The 16,721-nt window shown below is 44.8% G+C and overlaps 1 protein-coding gene across 5 annotated transcripts in view; it reads left to right on the top strand.

Moving 5' to 3' along the window:
* STX1A (syntaxin 1A) overlaps positions 1-16,721 on the top strand; it is a 202,228-nt gene that overhangs the window by 164,730 nt on the left and 20,777 nt on the right. For all 5 annotated transcript variants that reach the window (XM_068270027.1, XM_068270030.1, XM_068270029.1 and 2 more), the window contains exons 6-7: positions 1,803-1,911; positions 10,272-10,345. In XM_068270027.1, coding sequence (XP_068126128.1) covers positions 1,803-1,911; positions 10,272-10,345 — 183 coding nt within the window. The remainder of the gene's footprint in view (positions 1-1,802; positions 1,912-10,271; positions 10,346-16,721) is intronic.

The following is a 16,721-nucleotide window of genomic DNA, read 5'->3' as shown; positions in this document are numbered from 1 at the left end:
AGCATCATATCAGTACCGAACAAGCGGGTGGGGACACGTACTTGTGTTTCACAGCGTACGTTACATGACTCCAATGCTTCCTCCACCCAAAGACGGAAGGAGGAAGTACAGGTGACCATTTATTGCTAGATTCGAGCAAGAGACAAATCTCTCTCTAATTGAATCTGATAAGAGAGAGATCTGTCAGCTGCCCATACACCACAGTCCGATTCCCAATCAATTTCATGCTGAATCCAATCAATTTCATGCTGAAATCGATCCGGAATCGGCCTTGTGAACTGCATCCGCTACCCCGACGCTGTGCTTCCCTAATGTAAATATCCCCCGTGCCCCGTGTAAATGTATACATTACCTCTCCGCGGCCCCCGCTTGTCCCCTGCTGGCTTATGGGATTCCGTTTCTGCATACACGCACGCCCCACGTATTTTCCTAGTAAGGGTGCGCGTCTGACGTCACACGCGCGCGCTTACTAGGAAACCACGTCGGGCGTGCGTGTATGCAGAAACGGAATCCCAGAAGCAAGCGGAGGCCGCGGAGAGGTAATGTATACATTTACGACAGGCACGGGGGACAGCGTCAGGGGTTTTGTCGCGATCGTTGAGAAATTACACACAGTTACCGCCGCGCACCTGATCGAGCAACATCTTGCAATCGAGAATACAACCAATTTTCCTCCCGAAATTGGTCGCATTGTCAGTTGGGCATGCACTTGGTGGCACCGATTTTCATCCAATTTGATTATAATAATCGAATTGGATGGTCGATCGCCCGCCAAGTCGTCTGATGTATGCCACTTGTATGGAGAAGTGTGTCCTGAACCGCAGGTCCCTGTCCGTTGGTTTGGTACTGATATGGTGCTGAACACCAACGTTATTTGTTAGGTATCCAGCTGTTTGTATTCCATATTAAAGGAAAGTTATTAAATTCATTTATTAGTACATACTTTAAAAACATGTATTTAAAGGACAACTGAAGCGAGATGGATATGGTGGCTGCTATATTTATCTATTTTTATCCAATGACAGTTGCCTGGCAGCCCTGCTGATCCTCTGCCTCTAATATTTTCAGCCATAGCCCCTGAACAAGCATGCAGTAGAGCATGTATTTCTGACATTATTGTCAGATCTGACAAGATTAGCTGCATGCTTGTTTCTGGTGTGATTCAGACTCTTCTGCAGCCAAATAGACCAGCGGGGCTGCCAGGTAACTGGTATTGTTTAAAAGGAAAGAAATATGGCAGCCTCCATATACTTCTCACTTCAGTTGTCCTTTAAAATAAGGTTGAAAAACCTTTAATTTTGGTGCTAGTATGGTTGAGATGAGCCATCGTGAAAATCCATAAGGAAAAAAAGCGAATGTGATTGGGTGGACAGCACCCCCTTAAACTGCTAGGTTTCAGATTGGTTGTAGGATTAATACAATAATAACACTATGCAATAATACAATAATCATAACACTGTGCAGTGTGCAGCCAATAAGAATGCTTTGAATTGTAGACGTTGCTGTGGTTAGAGAACTGTTGCCTATGGACTTTCACACTGGCTTGCTTCAACCATACTAGCTCCTAACTGTTGCTATATACAAATTAAAAACATTTTCTGCAGTGGATCATGGTCCCCAGCCTCTCACTGTCGACATACTGATATACCTCCTCACACCCTCACCCTGATGACTGGAACTTTGCTCCTTGAGGTCTCATGTTGAGCGAAGCGACGTGGTCCACATCACAGGGAGAGGGTTTCCTGATTGGAAGTACATAGATCTTACAAACACTGATCTTATGTCCTTGTTTGTCTTTCCAGCATTCAACACTTTCTCGCAAGTTTGTAGAAGTGATGTCTGAATATAACGCCACCCAGTCAGATTATCGTGAGCGCTGCAAGGGCCGCATCCAGAGACAGCTAGAAATCAGTAAGCTGCACCAGTTTTCACAGTATTTGTGCTGAAGTATTTACTCTAAGGGAACACAACTAGATTGTATTGCCATTTGAATCATATTGAAAGTTTTTTTTGTGTGTTTCTAAATATTGGGTAGGGAAATATTCCTTATAAAAAATGACATCATATCTTGAAGCTGACCTTGACGTAAACTTGTCCAGTGCAAACTGAGCATATGATAGTAAATTAGATCATTAGAGATACCTACAATAACAGCTGCAGGTCTAAATGTTCAGCAGTTCCATAGACTGGAGTAGGTGTACAGAGAACTGAATGTGAAGTGAGCTGAGCTTTGCCATTGGTCAATAAATCCATCAATCCATCCCATAAGAGGGCCAACATAGAGGCCTGACTGTTCAATGTGGAGGGACTTGCTCCTGTACTGGGGGACTTCCTCCTGAGACTCTTAGCAACAGTATTTTTTATGTACAGTAAAACCCCCGTTATCCAGAACTCAGTTAATCAGAAGTCTCAAGCAACCAGAAAAAAATGCTGGCCTTGCAGGATGCATAAAGCTTTTGCCTGAGTGATCAAGACTGGTGTGAGAACAGCGGGCACAGTGGCGGGGATCCCCAGGAGAGGGAGGAGTGGGGGGGGGGTCTGACCCCCTCCCTGCCGCTGTACCCGCTGTTCTCCTCACGTCCTGGCTGCTACATCCTCCAGCTCGGTGCCCCCCCCCACCCACCCACCCACCCACCAATGGCCAGGAAGGTGCAGCCCCCCCGCCACACACTTCCGTTGCCTGAGGAACCTGCCTCACCCCGCCTTATGGGCGGCCCTGTGTGTGATGCTGTCTAATGATTGGCCACCACACAAAGGAAACCGGCAATAGGATTTGCTGGTAATCCTCACACGATGGCTAGGAGATAAAGAGCCCGCATCTGCAAGCTACTTATCACCTTGAATAGGATATGGCCCTTAGCCCCTTATACTCTCTCAGTGTTTCTGGGCCACCATTAGCTATTTGCGTATTTTGTAATACTGGTCCAAGCCCTATCCCATAGAGCCATATAAATCCCTTCCATGTACTGCTGAGCACCAGGAAGTCTGAATTAGGCCTGGAACCCTCTGCAAAACGATATCGCTAATCGCAAGCGCTAGCGTTTTGTATGAGCAGTTTGTAAGTGATTTCATGAGCGTTTTAGGAAGTGATTTTACAAAGTGTATCAATTTGCCAGCGGTTGTGTAGCGATTAGCGATTAGCGTTTTAATGTCTGATTGGTCCGTTTAATTAATTTTAATTTTGTTACAGTGTGCAGTAACTTTTAAACGCTAGCAAAATCGCTCCCTGCAGGTGTTAATGAGCGATTACGCCAGCGATGATATACTTAAGATTGAAGCGCTAACGCTCCCAAAATTCTGCATGTCCTGCGCTTGCGATTTCAGGAAGCGCAATCGCTCCAGTGGAAGTTGCCCCATCCATTAACATTAGCTGAATGTTTTGGCAAAACGCTAGCGTTTTGAATCGCTCCAGAAATGCTCACAAAACTGCTCTTGTGGGTTCCAGCCCTCAGGCTGTATGCATAATGAATGGTGTGGCTCTGTAAAATGTATACAGGTAGTCCTCGGTAAACGAATGAGATAGGGACTGCCCACTCGTTCTTAACCTGAATCTGTTTGTAAGTCAGGACTACCTGTTCTGGCCCGCTGAAAAGCAAGAATATGGGCAGCGGAAGGTAAATGGAGGCCTACTCACCTGATCTTCAGCGGTAGAAGGTGCCCTCGTGGTGCCCGGAAGGTCCGCAGCCCTTCCTCTCGCATCCTCCATTGTTCCCCGGCGGCTCCTGGCTTCACATGCGGCGCATAATGACGTAATCAGGAAGAGCCCCCTAGTGGCGGCGCTTCCTAATTGCGTCATTATGCGCCGCATGTGAAGCCAGGAGCCGCCGGGGAACAATGGAGGAAGCGAGAGGACGGGCTGAGGACCTTCAGGGCACCACGAGGGCACCTTCTACCGCCGAGGATCAGGTGAGTAGGCCTCTATTTACCTTCCGCTGCCCATATTCTTCTTTTTCAGCGGGCCAGAACAGGTAGTCCCCGGCGGGCGTGACGTCATGCGACGGGGCGGGGCTATGGTCGCGGCGTTCATATTGGCGGGTCGTTCGTAAGTCGGGCGTTCGTAACCCGGGGACTACCTGTAAGCTATAGGCTCACTATGTGTGCCTGGTTCTGGATGCGTGCCTTGCTTTAAGGGGCATAAAGGGATGATTTGCATGTTTGGTAATAGTGCCTCATGGGAAACCACATGTGCTCAACTAAAGCTGAATTATTGCAAATACCTTCTGTTGTAAGAAGGCACAACTATGTCCAATAAACTTGTTGAACTAAACAAAAAAATTTGTGTTCTCTGCCCCATCAAAGTTTATAGTGTTCTCCTCTTTCAAAGTGCGAAACACTATTAGGTGATCTATAGGGTGGCGAGCATTCTGACTGTAAATTACTGTGATAGCAAAAGTTGATGTAGGCGGGATATGGAAAGTGATTAAGGTGATTAGCACATATATTAATGTGCTCCTGTTTCTGGAAAAGACGTGTAAATGTAAACTTTTGTCCAGATAATGGTATTCTGGAAAATACCAATTAACAGTGACTTTGCTTAGGGGAATACATTTTTTACAACAATAACCGTTTCCAAACATGTTAGGGGAATACTCCAAATCCAAACATTTTTTCTTTTTCTTTGTTCCACTGCATTTTTTTTAAAGTTTTTTTAATTAAAATCACTTAGTGACATCAAGTAAATTGTTACCTCATGGGAAATAATGATGTCACTTATGGATCTCGGTGGATTTAATAAACTGAGCTGAGTCATGCTGCAACCAGTTGACAGAAGTGTGTAGAAAGAGGTGGAGCTTTACTTCTCCTTGCTGAGGAAGGGAGATTACAGATGAAGAATTCCAAGTTTAGCCGTGAACTATAGCATGGAACACTGATAAACTTTAATCTAAATGTGTGTGTTGAACTTGCTTGTGTTTATTTTAATGAAAGGATTTTTAGTTTAGTGTTTGTGCTTATATTTATAAATAAGTAAAGGGTGTGCAAAAAAATAATCCTTAATATAGGTGGGGATAGCTAGCATAGTCCGGAGCAGGAAAAAAGGGCGCATGCGCTAAGTGGACTAAATGGGTGCCGCCATAGGCGCCAATACAAAATAGCAGTCTTTGGGCGCCAGAGCGAAAATTTGGGCACTCACTATATAGCGAGCGCTGATACAGTGCCCGCTATATATTGGGCATCGCGGGCGCCCAAATGCCGCTATTCTGCAGCGCCCATTTAGTCCACTTTTTTCTTGCCCCGTGTGCAGCCACCGTGCAGACAGGAGAGCTGAGTGTCAGCTCTAGAGACCCGCTCACCTCCCCTCCTCCTTCAAAGCAATGCCCAACTCCTCATCCTCTCCTTGTGAGCCCTATGCCACTGCTTCCCCTCCACCCTGACACTCCTAGCCTCCCCCACCTGCTCTTCCAGGCTGGGTGAGGCTCTTTCTGCAGTCTTTCTCCTCCTCAACCAACTTCACTACTGTGTGCGCTCCAGCCTGCTCTGACTTCTGTCCCCTTACAGCCCAGACAGGGCTTCCGTGGCCATAGTAAAATATCGGTATTTAATACTATCGGTGTTACCGGGCACCCTTTCTTGCATGTATGCATCTTGGTCACCTTCTGGATAGATCATGACCTGCACATAATACCCACGACTTTTCGTAGGCACAGGACATGTGAAAGAACCAGGTGTCCATCAGCACAGGGTACCGGGGCTCAGGGCCGGGCCGAGGCATAGGCTGGAGAGGCTCCAGCCTCAGGGCGCAGTGTAGGAGAGGGCGCAAAATTCATTCAGCTGTCATTCCTAATTGTGTTTGAAGCAGAAAGAAATAAGAAAAGGGGATACATGGCAGTGACTGCAAGCCAGATAACTAGATATTAAGGTGTTGGGGAGGTTGTGGGCCCTGTGGCACCTCTTAGTCTAATAGCAATCAGTGTGTGACGGCTGGAGTGGCAGGGATGGAGGGGCGCACTTTGGTGTCTCAGCCTTGGGTGCTGGAGGACCTTGTCCCGGCTCTGCCGGGGCTTTGCCCCAGGGGAAGAGTTCCTCTCTCTACCTACCGGCATCTGGGTGGCAGGAAACCTCACAGTGCAGAAAGGCAAGGGGGATAGCATGATTTTGCGGAGGGAAAACCATGCCATAGTATGGTGCGTGTGGTCCCTGCAGATCACAAGCCCTTAGAGCGAATCTGACCTCAGAACTTCCTCTCTGATCTAAAAGATATGCAGATTTTTTGTTACAGCTGATACAAATGCTGCAATAAATCTGCGGTGTGTCTAATTCCTGCTTTCATGGAAGAAGACATATTGTTAACATCCTGTGCTTTCAAATGAGCTTATCTGCCGTGGCAGTCAGCTGACACAGGGGAGAGCCTAAATTACAACTTGTGATAAGACACAAATTATGGGGAATTATACAGTCTAAGCTCTCTAAATGCATACAGGGTGCATTACTCTATGTTTTCCTTCTGTCCTGTGCAAGAGTTCAGGTCCACTTTAATGCTGGCCCAATGATGGGAACGCCAATTAGCTAATTTTCACGGTAAGCAGTAACCCCCTAAATACAATTTAAACACACTTCGCCAAAGTATCCATTTTCCATTATCAGATAAAACACCTAATAATTTCATTTTGCACTTTGGCCTCAACTAAAGTACAAATTCAGAAGGGCTTTGAAAAAACAATTGTGATGATAAACTGTAGATATGATTTTTTTGCACATCACTGTGCACTGCTATTATCAGAAGCCTTGTAAGGTTACAGGAAGCCATCAGCCGGCCGACAAGAGGCCCAATCAGCTTTCCAAGAAGGAGACGTCGCTCCCTCCAGAACACATATCTGAAGTGACAGCGTGCTCATAGCCTGACACAGACAGGAGGAGGAGAAGGACTGACTGACTCTCTGGATTGCCCTTGAGCTCTGCCAGAGGTTGCACTGGGATTTGCAGGGATAGTATATTATTTATAGCTGGACTGAGATGTATTTTCTTTCTTAATGCCATAGACCAACATGGATTCAGAACGCCAATAACAGATCTCCCTTGTGGGTGACAGCTTGCACAGTGATAATTATTGCTACCAATGAGAATAGCTATATTTATACATTACATCATGCAATGAGAGGTGATCACTCATGTTGTTTAACTGGAAGTTGTAGCTCAATCCCCGTACACGCCAGATGAAACTCGACTGAGGCAGCCGATAACGACCACCTCTGCCGTTAATCCAGCTTGGGTACAGCAGCCCCCGGCACCTCTCGATCAGCGATGCTTCCTGGTGGATCACTTCATCTCAGCTGCAGCTGAGAGCATTATTCTCACTGCTTACCTGGCTCCCGTGTGACGTCACTCAGCCCTCTGCATAGCAACAGTACTTGTTGCTAGCCTGCAGGCTAGTGACGCATCTTTCAGCCTCCCCATGTCCCCCAACCAGTACCATCTAATGGTAGGAACACACTAGGCAGAATCGCCTCATATGTGTTTTCCAGAGCACATAGTGGAAAACGCATACGCTATTCTGCCTAGTGTGTTCCTACTAGGGATGATCGGAAAGGTCGATTTCTGATTCCGCGAAAATTCGGAATTCCGTCAGAACGAAATTCCATTACCATTACATTCCGGCTGTATTTTGTGGAATTCCGCGTTCCGGCAGTACAATTTCAGTAATCTCAATTGAAACCTCGTTTTTGAAACATCGTAGGCCATGGGACCTAGTGGCTGTTCCACCAGTCATTTTTTTTAGAGGTGGTTCCACGGCGGTCATCACAATTTTTTTTCGGGAGCAGCAGGAGTTGTCGTAGGAGGGAAGTGGTAAGTAATTTAATCCATTAATGTTTTAATTTAGCACTTAGTTAGACAACATTTTGCTATGTGTGTTTCTTGCTATGGAGGGACCACATCATGCCTTTATAGAGGCTGTCACCAAAAAGATGTATTTGCTTAAAGTAACTCTGAAGGTTTAAAAAATACAGGTTTCATACTTACATCAGTAGGGAGGTTTCCCCGATGTCCAAAACTTCTCCGCTGCCGGCTGTGACCCTCCTCCGTGGCCACGATTCCCTCCATGTACAAGTGTGGCCACACTGCAAAGTCACACCAACTTCTGCACAGAGCTGCTCGTGCACACAGAAAAAAGCAGCGCATGAGTGGCTCTGGGATTCCGCACCTGCCCAGCGCAGCCACTGGCAATATTCGGCATCAATGTAAAATATCCCAAAAGGGGTCCTAGCGCAGGAATGGATAGACTTTGCAAGACAAGGCAAGCCTCTGGACCACAGGCGTCAAAGTCAAGTCCTCAAACACTAAATCCATGCCAGTGTGTAGGATGGACTGAGAAATGAAGAAATGTGTTCTACTTGATGAAGCACACCCTTCCTGATTTAGTCCCTCCTATCAATTAATTTGTGTTGTGCCAAAAATGTGTGAAGACCTCGGCCCATGAGGCCTGGAGTTCGACAGCCCTGCTCTGAACCATCCACAGACTTCCCCTACTGAGGTACGGTAAGTATCTAACTTTTTTTAAGTGACTTCAGGTATCCTTTAAAAAAAATCTAATTTTGCACTCAACTTTTCTGATTGCTTCTCTGCTCTTTCCGGTCAGTATTTGTAAGAAAGTGTGGTGTGTTCCCACCATGTGCTGCAGGCAATGCTATAAATGGATAGCCAAGACTCTTGATCTTCTTGTCTCCCTAAGGCTGGACATACACAGGCCAAGCTCTGTAAACCATGCCCTTCATTAGACCATAACTGGTGATAGTCAGACCCTGTGTAATGCTTCCCCAGGGAGAAATATCAAGTGTTTCCAACTGACACAACCTCCTCTTATCCCACAAAGTTATTTTTCAGCTTGTTGTAAGACCTGTGCAGCAATTGTTGCTTTTTCCATAGAGAAAGGAAAGGGGTATTCTAGCATTCGTATTCCTTATCCATCCAAATATCTGAGCTTACAGTGGCAGTAGAGCAATATATTGCAGGATGAACTCCTCCATTTTTCTGAATGACAAAATATCAGTGACCAATACAACTGCATGCTGACCTGTCTGTTAGGATTATGTGAAAATGTAGGCGTGTCATACGTAAATGCTAAAGGTGTTCTCCTTCCTCTACCCCAAAGAGTATATTAAATGCATAATTTCTTTATGTAACAGCATTGAATTCACTCTGTGGACCAGTGGTTCGGTCTATAAAGTGTATTGCTGCACACTGATGTTTGCATCCTTCGCAATCTTGTTTTTACTGGATGTGGAATGCAACCTGCCAATGGGCAACTAGCCTAAAGCCTGGTACACACTTTCAATTATGATTGGCCAATCACTGACCAATTTTACCACCTCCATTTAGTATGAGGGTCAACAGATATTAAATACTATGAGCAGATTGTGTAGGGAAACCCTCATACTACATGGGAGTGTTACATTGGTCAGTGATTGGCCAATAATAATTGAAAGTGTGTTCCAGGCTTATGGGTGCATATACATGTCCAATTTTGATTGGCCAGTGATTGGCCAATGTTACTACTTCCATGTAGAATGAGAGCTAATCTGTTCATACCGTAGTATTCAAAGTCTGTTGGCTTCATGGAAGTTATAAAATTGGCCTGTCATTGGCCAATCAAAATAGGATATGCATACCAAGCTTGACCAGTTTTACCACTTCAAAATATGTTGGCCCTTCTACTACAGTCTTGGCCAATGAAAATTAGATGTCCATTCACACATCACACAGATTTTGAATCCCATGAACAGACTGTGTAGATAAGCTCTCACACTACATTGAGGTGGTCCTCTTTAAACTGTCATTTACACTTTGTGTGTCGCCCATAGACTTACATTACTCCAAGCACCATTCATTAAGCACGGTGCTTGCGGTAATGTGATATTGCCCTTGCCTCGGCTTGATACTTCTGCCGAACTGCAAAGGACCGCAAGTCTCCATAGACTTTCTTTGCTTTTGCGGCCCCTTGAGGCAAAATCTGGTAACACAATGCAGGTTTACTCTGCAAGTGTAAAAGGGGCCTAAAAAGGCAATATTTGGATTCTACTGTTAGGAGCGTAGTGTGTTGGCTCCTAGTTACGTGTCTGTTTTGCTTCCCCACTTGCTATTGGCAAGAAGGCAAATGTTCTATTTTCCTTGATTGTCCAAAAAGCAATAAAAAAAAGTTTTAAAAAATATAAAATTAAATAAATAAAGCAATATAAGGAACCTAAACTCACTGGTGAAATAATGCATGCAAGCCATGGGAACAGTGGAATACATTTAGCTATAGGAATGGTAATCTAGATTTTTTTTGGTTTCCACAGCTGGCAGAACTACAACCAGTGAGGAGCTGGAGGACATGCTGGAGAGTGGAAACCCAGCCATCTTCTCATCAGGGGTATGTTATACTGTATAGATATGGATAACATGATATAAACTATACCTGTGTGCACCCGAGATTCACTGCCATCCACAGTACACTGTGCTAAGACACACAAGCATGGTGTAACACTCTCTACCAAGACTTCCAACCTTACATCAGGCCCACTTAACTGCTGCCATGTCCCAAAAGAGCAACCATGATGTTACAGAAGACTGCAGGCACGCTGTATGAGACTGCTGGCATGTTGCAACTAATAGTGTCTGCAGAGTGCACAAGGAAGTTTGGCTGCATTGGACATCATGTACATTCTCTGTTTGCAGGGGATACACAAGATTTGTGGCATCGATATCTGGCCGATTGAATCTGGCAGATATCAATGCCACACCGTGGCCGCTTGATCCCCATTTCAATCAATTTCTGTCCAAAATTGGTTCAAATGATCGATGTGGCATGCTGGAAAGAATTCGCTCAAAATGGCTCTGTCAAGTGGGCAGTGGTAGTGACATTTGATTTCCCGACAACCATCGAACCCCCGGCCATTCTCCTCCCATGTAAAATTTGTACTCCCAGGCGAGTGGTGAGTGTCACAGGCTCACCTGTCCGCTTTGCAGCCTCCACTGGTGTCCCGCGTCTTTCGCCATTGCTGCTGGGGACGCCTGTACCACGCGGTTGACAGGCACACGGTACAGGAGCACCTGGCAGCCATGGAGAAAGAGCGAAAGACAAGAGGCACAGAAGGAGGTGCGCCAGAGGATGGGTAAGCCTGTGACACTCACCACAAGCATGGTGGTATTAGCATACAATTTAGTAATCATGAGCCCCCAAAATGCCAAATGCTTCAATCATGACCCCAAAATTTCAAATGGAGCAATTATGAGAATCAAATAATAAATGCAGCAAACATTACCTCCCACACATGAAATGCAGACAAACGTTACCGCCGACATATAAAATGCGGCAAACGTTACCTCTGACACATGAAATGTGGCAAATGTTACTTCTCACACATGAAATGTGGCAAATGTTGCCCCCGACACATTAAATGTGGCAAATGTTACCTGCAACACATGAAATGCTCAAACGTTACATCCGATACATGAAATGCGTCAAATGTTGCCTCCGATACATGTAATGCCGCAAACATTACCTCCAACACAAGAAAAGCGGCAAACGTTACATCTGATACAGGATATGCGGCAAACGTTACATCCGATACATGAAATGCAGAAAATGTTAGATCTGATACTTGAAATGTGACGAATGTTACCTCAGACGCATTCATAACAGACACAATACACACACACTGCAGAGTGCAGACACACAACACACATACACCACAACACGCCTGTTTGTTTCTCTTACGTGCAGTTTTGTAGCTGGGCTGTATAGGCTTGGCTGTGCAGGCTTGGTTTGGATTGGCTGTGCAGTCTTGGCTGGTGTTGCAGCAGCAAAAACCTCATGGCCGGGCAGGGAGAAAAGCTAAGAACACACAACCCCTGCCCCTGGAAGCAGCGCCCCCACACAAGGTTTGACACTGCAGGCAGAAGATAGCAAGGCTGCCCAGCAGTGCCCAGGCTATTTATGATGATCCTGATTGGATAGGGGACAAACCAGGCAGAGAAGACGCAGCTACATATTGAAGCTGTAGCAGGGGGAGGGCTCAGCCTCCACTTTACCCTGTGGCCAGCCTTCCCTGCTCCATGCGCTGCCCACCTAGATGGTGCTCCATCGTCATAACGACTAAAACACAGAGATTCAGGGGCACACAGGAGGGCACTTTGGGGCTACACATTAGGGGCATCCCATCTATAGACCTCAGGTAGTGCCCTGGATATACCCCCCGATACCTGCTATTAACCCTTTCCATACCCAAACTTGTTACTTTTTCACAGACAGCAATAAAAACACTTCTTGCATGGTTTAAAATAGGAAGTATTAGCTCACAAAACAAGACTGCTGAAAATTGATGATCCTCATTAGTCAGCAGGAATGGTCTTGATTTCAGTCTTTTGTGACCACTTTACATTTTAGACAGTGCTATTGTTGTATTTGGAAAAGTAATTGTGCAGCTTGAGTTTGCAAATGGTAAATTTGATCATTTAATGTAGACCAGACACGTGTGCCAAAAGAGAAAAAAAAGAGACTGCACCACAGGTTTAGTGTTGGTGAGGGAAACAGAATATGAAGAAAGCATTGCAGTAACCATACTGGTGTGAAAAGTAGCAGAATGGTGCTTGGTTAAAGTGAACCTCCGGACTAAAAATCTACTCAGCAGAACTGAAAAGGCTTGGTGTTTAACAGTTTCACAGCATCAGAACTTTGTTTTTCTTACCAAAGCATCATGTTTAGCTGCATTTTTAGCTAAGCTCCACCCATCAAAGAAAACTGCCAGGGCTTTTTTTCCCTGATGCTGTGCAAAGCATGATGGGATTTTGTTGTTCACGTTGCCTAGCAACTGGGAGGGGTGATCCGCACACAGGACAGTTGGAACTGTGTCTCATGCAACCTGTCACCTCCTTTCAACCAAAAAGATGGCTGCCCCCATGAAATCAAACTTTTGCCTGTTCTTTTAAAACAGGGTGGGTAAGAGATTATATTACCTATCTATTTTAATTAACATAACTAATGTAACTTAATGACAGTATGTTTGTTTAGGCTGAGGTTCCTCTTTAAGGTGTGTGGCTTAAACATAACTAGAGATGACTAGTGAAGCATGATTATGCAAATGTATGCATCTTGAAAATAGACCAATCGAATTCCACCTCTGTGGGTTTTGATTGATCCATTTTAAAGCTGCATAAATTTGCACACTATTTGCATAAACCTGCATTAACTTGGAATTATTTACATCCTATTGATCATCCCTGATCATAACCCCAATGCTAGTCAATTTGACCTTCGCAATGACCTTGGTATAAAATCTCAAACCCTCTTGTATTCACACTCGTGGATGCCAGCCCCTGCTGTATCAGTAAGAAAAGCTATCTTTGATATTCCTTTTTCTGTATACGTATTATCAATGAGCAGTGGTCCACTGAATTAATGGCTTGCAGCTACTGCTAAACAGACAGAGCACCTAGTTGTGGACTACATGACATTGCTGATGTAATCGGCTTAAAGAAGCTACTCAGTACAAACAAAAGAGTACTATAATGGAACTGGTAAGAACAGCAAAGGCAAACACCAAGTTTAATGCTGCATCTGCAGGTGCCGGGTAGAGGAGGGGGGGGCGCAGCAGCTGAGAGAAAATACAAAAAAAAGTGCGCTTTGGCTCTAATAATAATCCAGAAGCTGACAGATCATACTGAGAATTCCAGCTTCCATGCTGAACAGCTCTGCACCTGCCATATCTGCTGTCTGTGCTATTTTTAAAATAATGTATATAGGAGTCTGCCAGCGGCGTATTTAATAATATGAACTGCTGACATACATACACATTACTGGGGTTCTACCTTAAAGGATACCACAACTGAAATGTGACATAATGAGATAGACATGTGTATGTACAGTGCCTAGCACACAGATAACTATGCTATGTTCCTTTTTTTCTTTCTCTGCCTGAAAGAGTTAAATATCAGGTATGTAAGTGGCTGACTCAGTCCTGACTCAGACAGGAAGTGACTACAGTGTGACCCTCACTGATAAGAAATTCCAACTATAAAACACTTTCCTAGCAGAAAATGGCTTCTGAGAGCAAGAAAGAGGTAAAAAAGGGGAATTTCTTATCAGTGAGGGTCACACTGTAGTCACTTCCTGTCTGAGTCAGGACTGAGTCAGCCACTTACATACCTGATATTTAACTCTTTCAGGCAGAGAAAGAAAAAAAGGAACACAGCATAGTTATCTGTGTGCTAGGCACTGTACATACACATGTCTATCTCATTATGTCACATTTCAGTTGTGGTATCCTTTAGGGCCCTTTTCCACTAGCAGTCGCTAGCGTTCGCGCTGAACGCTAGCGATTGCTGAATCGCAATTCCGCCGTTTTCCCGACGTTTGCGGCCGCGATTTTGCTATGCTATGCACTGCATAGCAAAATCGCGGCAAAAGTCGCTCCACGGCGCGATCGCGATCAAGTAAAAAACGAATCGCGGTAGTGGAAATGACCTACCGCGATTCCTATGTTAAAAAGCAAACCGTAGCGATTGTAAAATCGCTAGCGGTTTGCGGTTTTGCGATTCAGCTAGCGCAAACGCGCTAGTGGAAAAGGGCCCTTAAGCAGTGTGCAGAAGCAGGAGCACACTGGGTACAAGGTTATTCAGTGGTTTTCAATGTGTGCCTTCTAGCAGTTGCTAAAGCTTGATAGGGCTTACTCACATGGATGGTCACCAAGCACTTAAATGCTATACAAAGTACAGTAACTAGAATCCCAACTTTATAAACAGTCCTGGCCACCAAGTAAATAGTGTATGTAGTTCAGGTGTAGGTTGTTTCTCTTGAGCCCAGTTCAGAAGCAATAGTAACTGCAGCTAAAAGGAGATTTCTCCAACAATATCTATGGACAAGCCCCTGGCTTCCGAAAGCACTAAAGCTGGGTACATTTTTATGATGAATTTCGGCCAGTATGGATCGGGACTCGATTCCTGGAGGGATAGTTCAAGATGAGTTCTGTACATGCATCACTAGCCTATAAGCAAGCAACGCGTTTTGTTGCTATGGAGGGGAGGAGGGATGACAGAGCAGCGAATGATGGAGAGAGAAAGAACAATACAGTCAGCCGTGTTGATCTGCCATAGCAGATTGTCCACCTGTGCATTGTGGGTGGTCTGGGGCTGCTGTATCGGTCAAGGTCTTCCCACAGACTGCATCCACAGAGAACGATCAGACGTGTGCATGGAAGTATTTATTTTTCTGTATTTACTGTACAGGTGAAACTCGAAAAATTCGAAAATCGTGCAAAAGTCCATTTATTTCATTAATTCAACTTAGAAGGTGAAACTAATATATGAAATTACATGCAAAGCAAGATATTTCAAGCATTTATTTGTTATAATTTTGATGAATATGGCTTACAGCTTATGAAAACCCAAAAATAAAAATCTCAGACCATTAGAATATTGTGGAAATGTTCAATATTCTAAAGCTACGTACACACATGCGACAACGATCGTTCATTGTCCACGACGAACAAACTTTTAATTGATGAAAGAACGACCTAAGTAAAGTTAGTTTTAAAAGGTGTGTAACGATCTGATCGTTAGAAGGAACGTTACATCACGTAAAAGTAACTATTGCGCCTGCGCATAAAAATGAAAAGTTTCATGGAGAAATAGTGAAATGCGCATGTCAAGCCTAGTATGAATGACCGTTTCCAACGATGTACTACTTTTGCAAACGATCGTCGTTGGGAAAAATCCGTCAAGCTAGATCATTCGTTTTGAACGATCTAGTTTGTCCGTCGTTAGACTTAATGGTCGTTGGCTGCTTTTTTTCAAACGATCGTCGTTTGAAAGGATCGGGGAACGATCGTTTCAAACGACTATAGTCGCATGTGTGTACGCACCTTTAGTGTCAGACTCTAATCAGCTTATTAATCCAAAACACCTGCAAAGGGTTCTTATTTAATATATTAGTTTCACCTTTTAAGTTGAATTACTGAAATAAATGGACTTCTGCACAATATTCTAATTTTTTTGCATTTCACCTGTATATAGCACATTGTTTATGCATGTACACAGTCTGCATAGTTCACCTAGTCCATAGAACTGTTAACATCTGTCCCTGCCCTTTACAGATGGTAAGCTTGTGTAGATAAAAACACCATGGGGAGCACAAATTCAAGTAATCCCTAGTATTGTTGAATAAACCTCAGGTGAGGTACCTTCTGCAAAGCGACAACTGTGAAACAGGTGGAGAAGAGGGAGGGAACAAGTAAAGACCAAAGGGTAATTCTCACCTCTGCACAGGCCCAGATTGACAGATGACAGGACACCAATTGTACATGACCGTGTGGACTGAGCCTGCATATTGGTCTGACCCGTGTGTGCTGCAGCACTCTGTAACCCCACCATAGAGTCCTTCAATTGGTTTTACAAGACCTAGAATTTTGAGGCCCCTTTTACACTATGAGGCTTGCTTTGTGTTGCGTTACCCTTTCTGCACGCGAATGAAAGTCTATGGGGCCTAGTACACTTACGCCGCTGCGTTGCGCCGATCGGCCACGGACCTGCTGCAAAGTCAACAGTGCCCTACCAGACTTCCGCGGCCCCCAGTGGCGGCCCCCAGTGGCGGTGCAATACATGGAAGTCAATGAGCCACAGACATTTTACATTTGTTTGCTGCAGCGGTGTGTCTCACATGCACGGAAAGAGGCAAATATATCTGGAGAGCCAGGAATCCCAGTGATGTACTTACTGTCCAGCATGGAGTATGTCACTGGGCAAGAGGCAGC

Source organism: Hyperolius riggenbachi, chromosome 2 (genome assembly GCF_040937935.1).
Source record: "Hyperolius riggenbachi isolate aHypRig1 chromosome 2, aHypRig1.pri, whole genome shotgun sequence".
Lineage (NCBI taxonomy): Eukaryota > Metazoa > Chordata > Amphibia > Anura > Hyperoliidae > Hyperolius > Hyperolius riggenbachi.
Note: the sequence above shows the minus strand (reverse complement) of the source record. Positions and strands in the feature narration are given on the sequence as shown.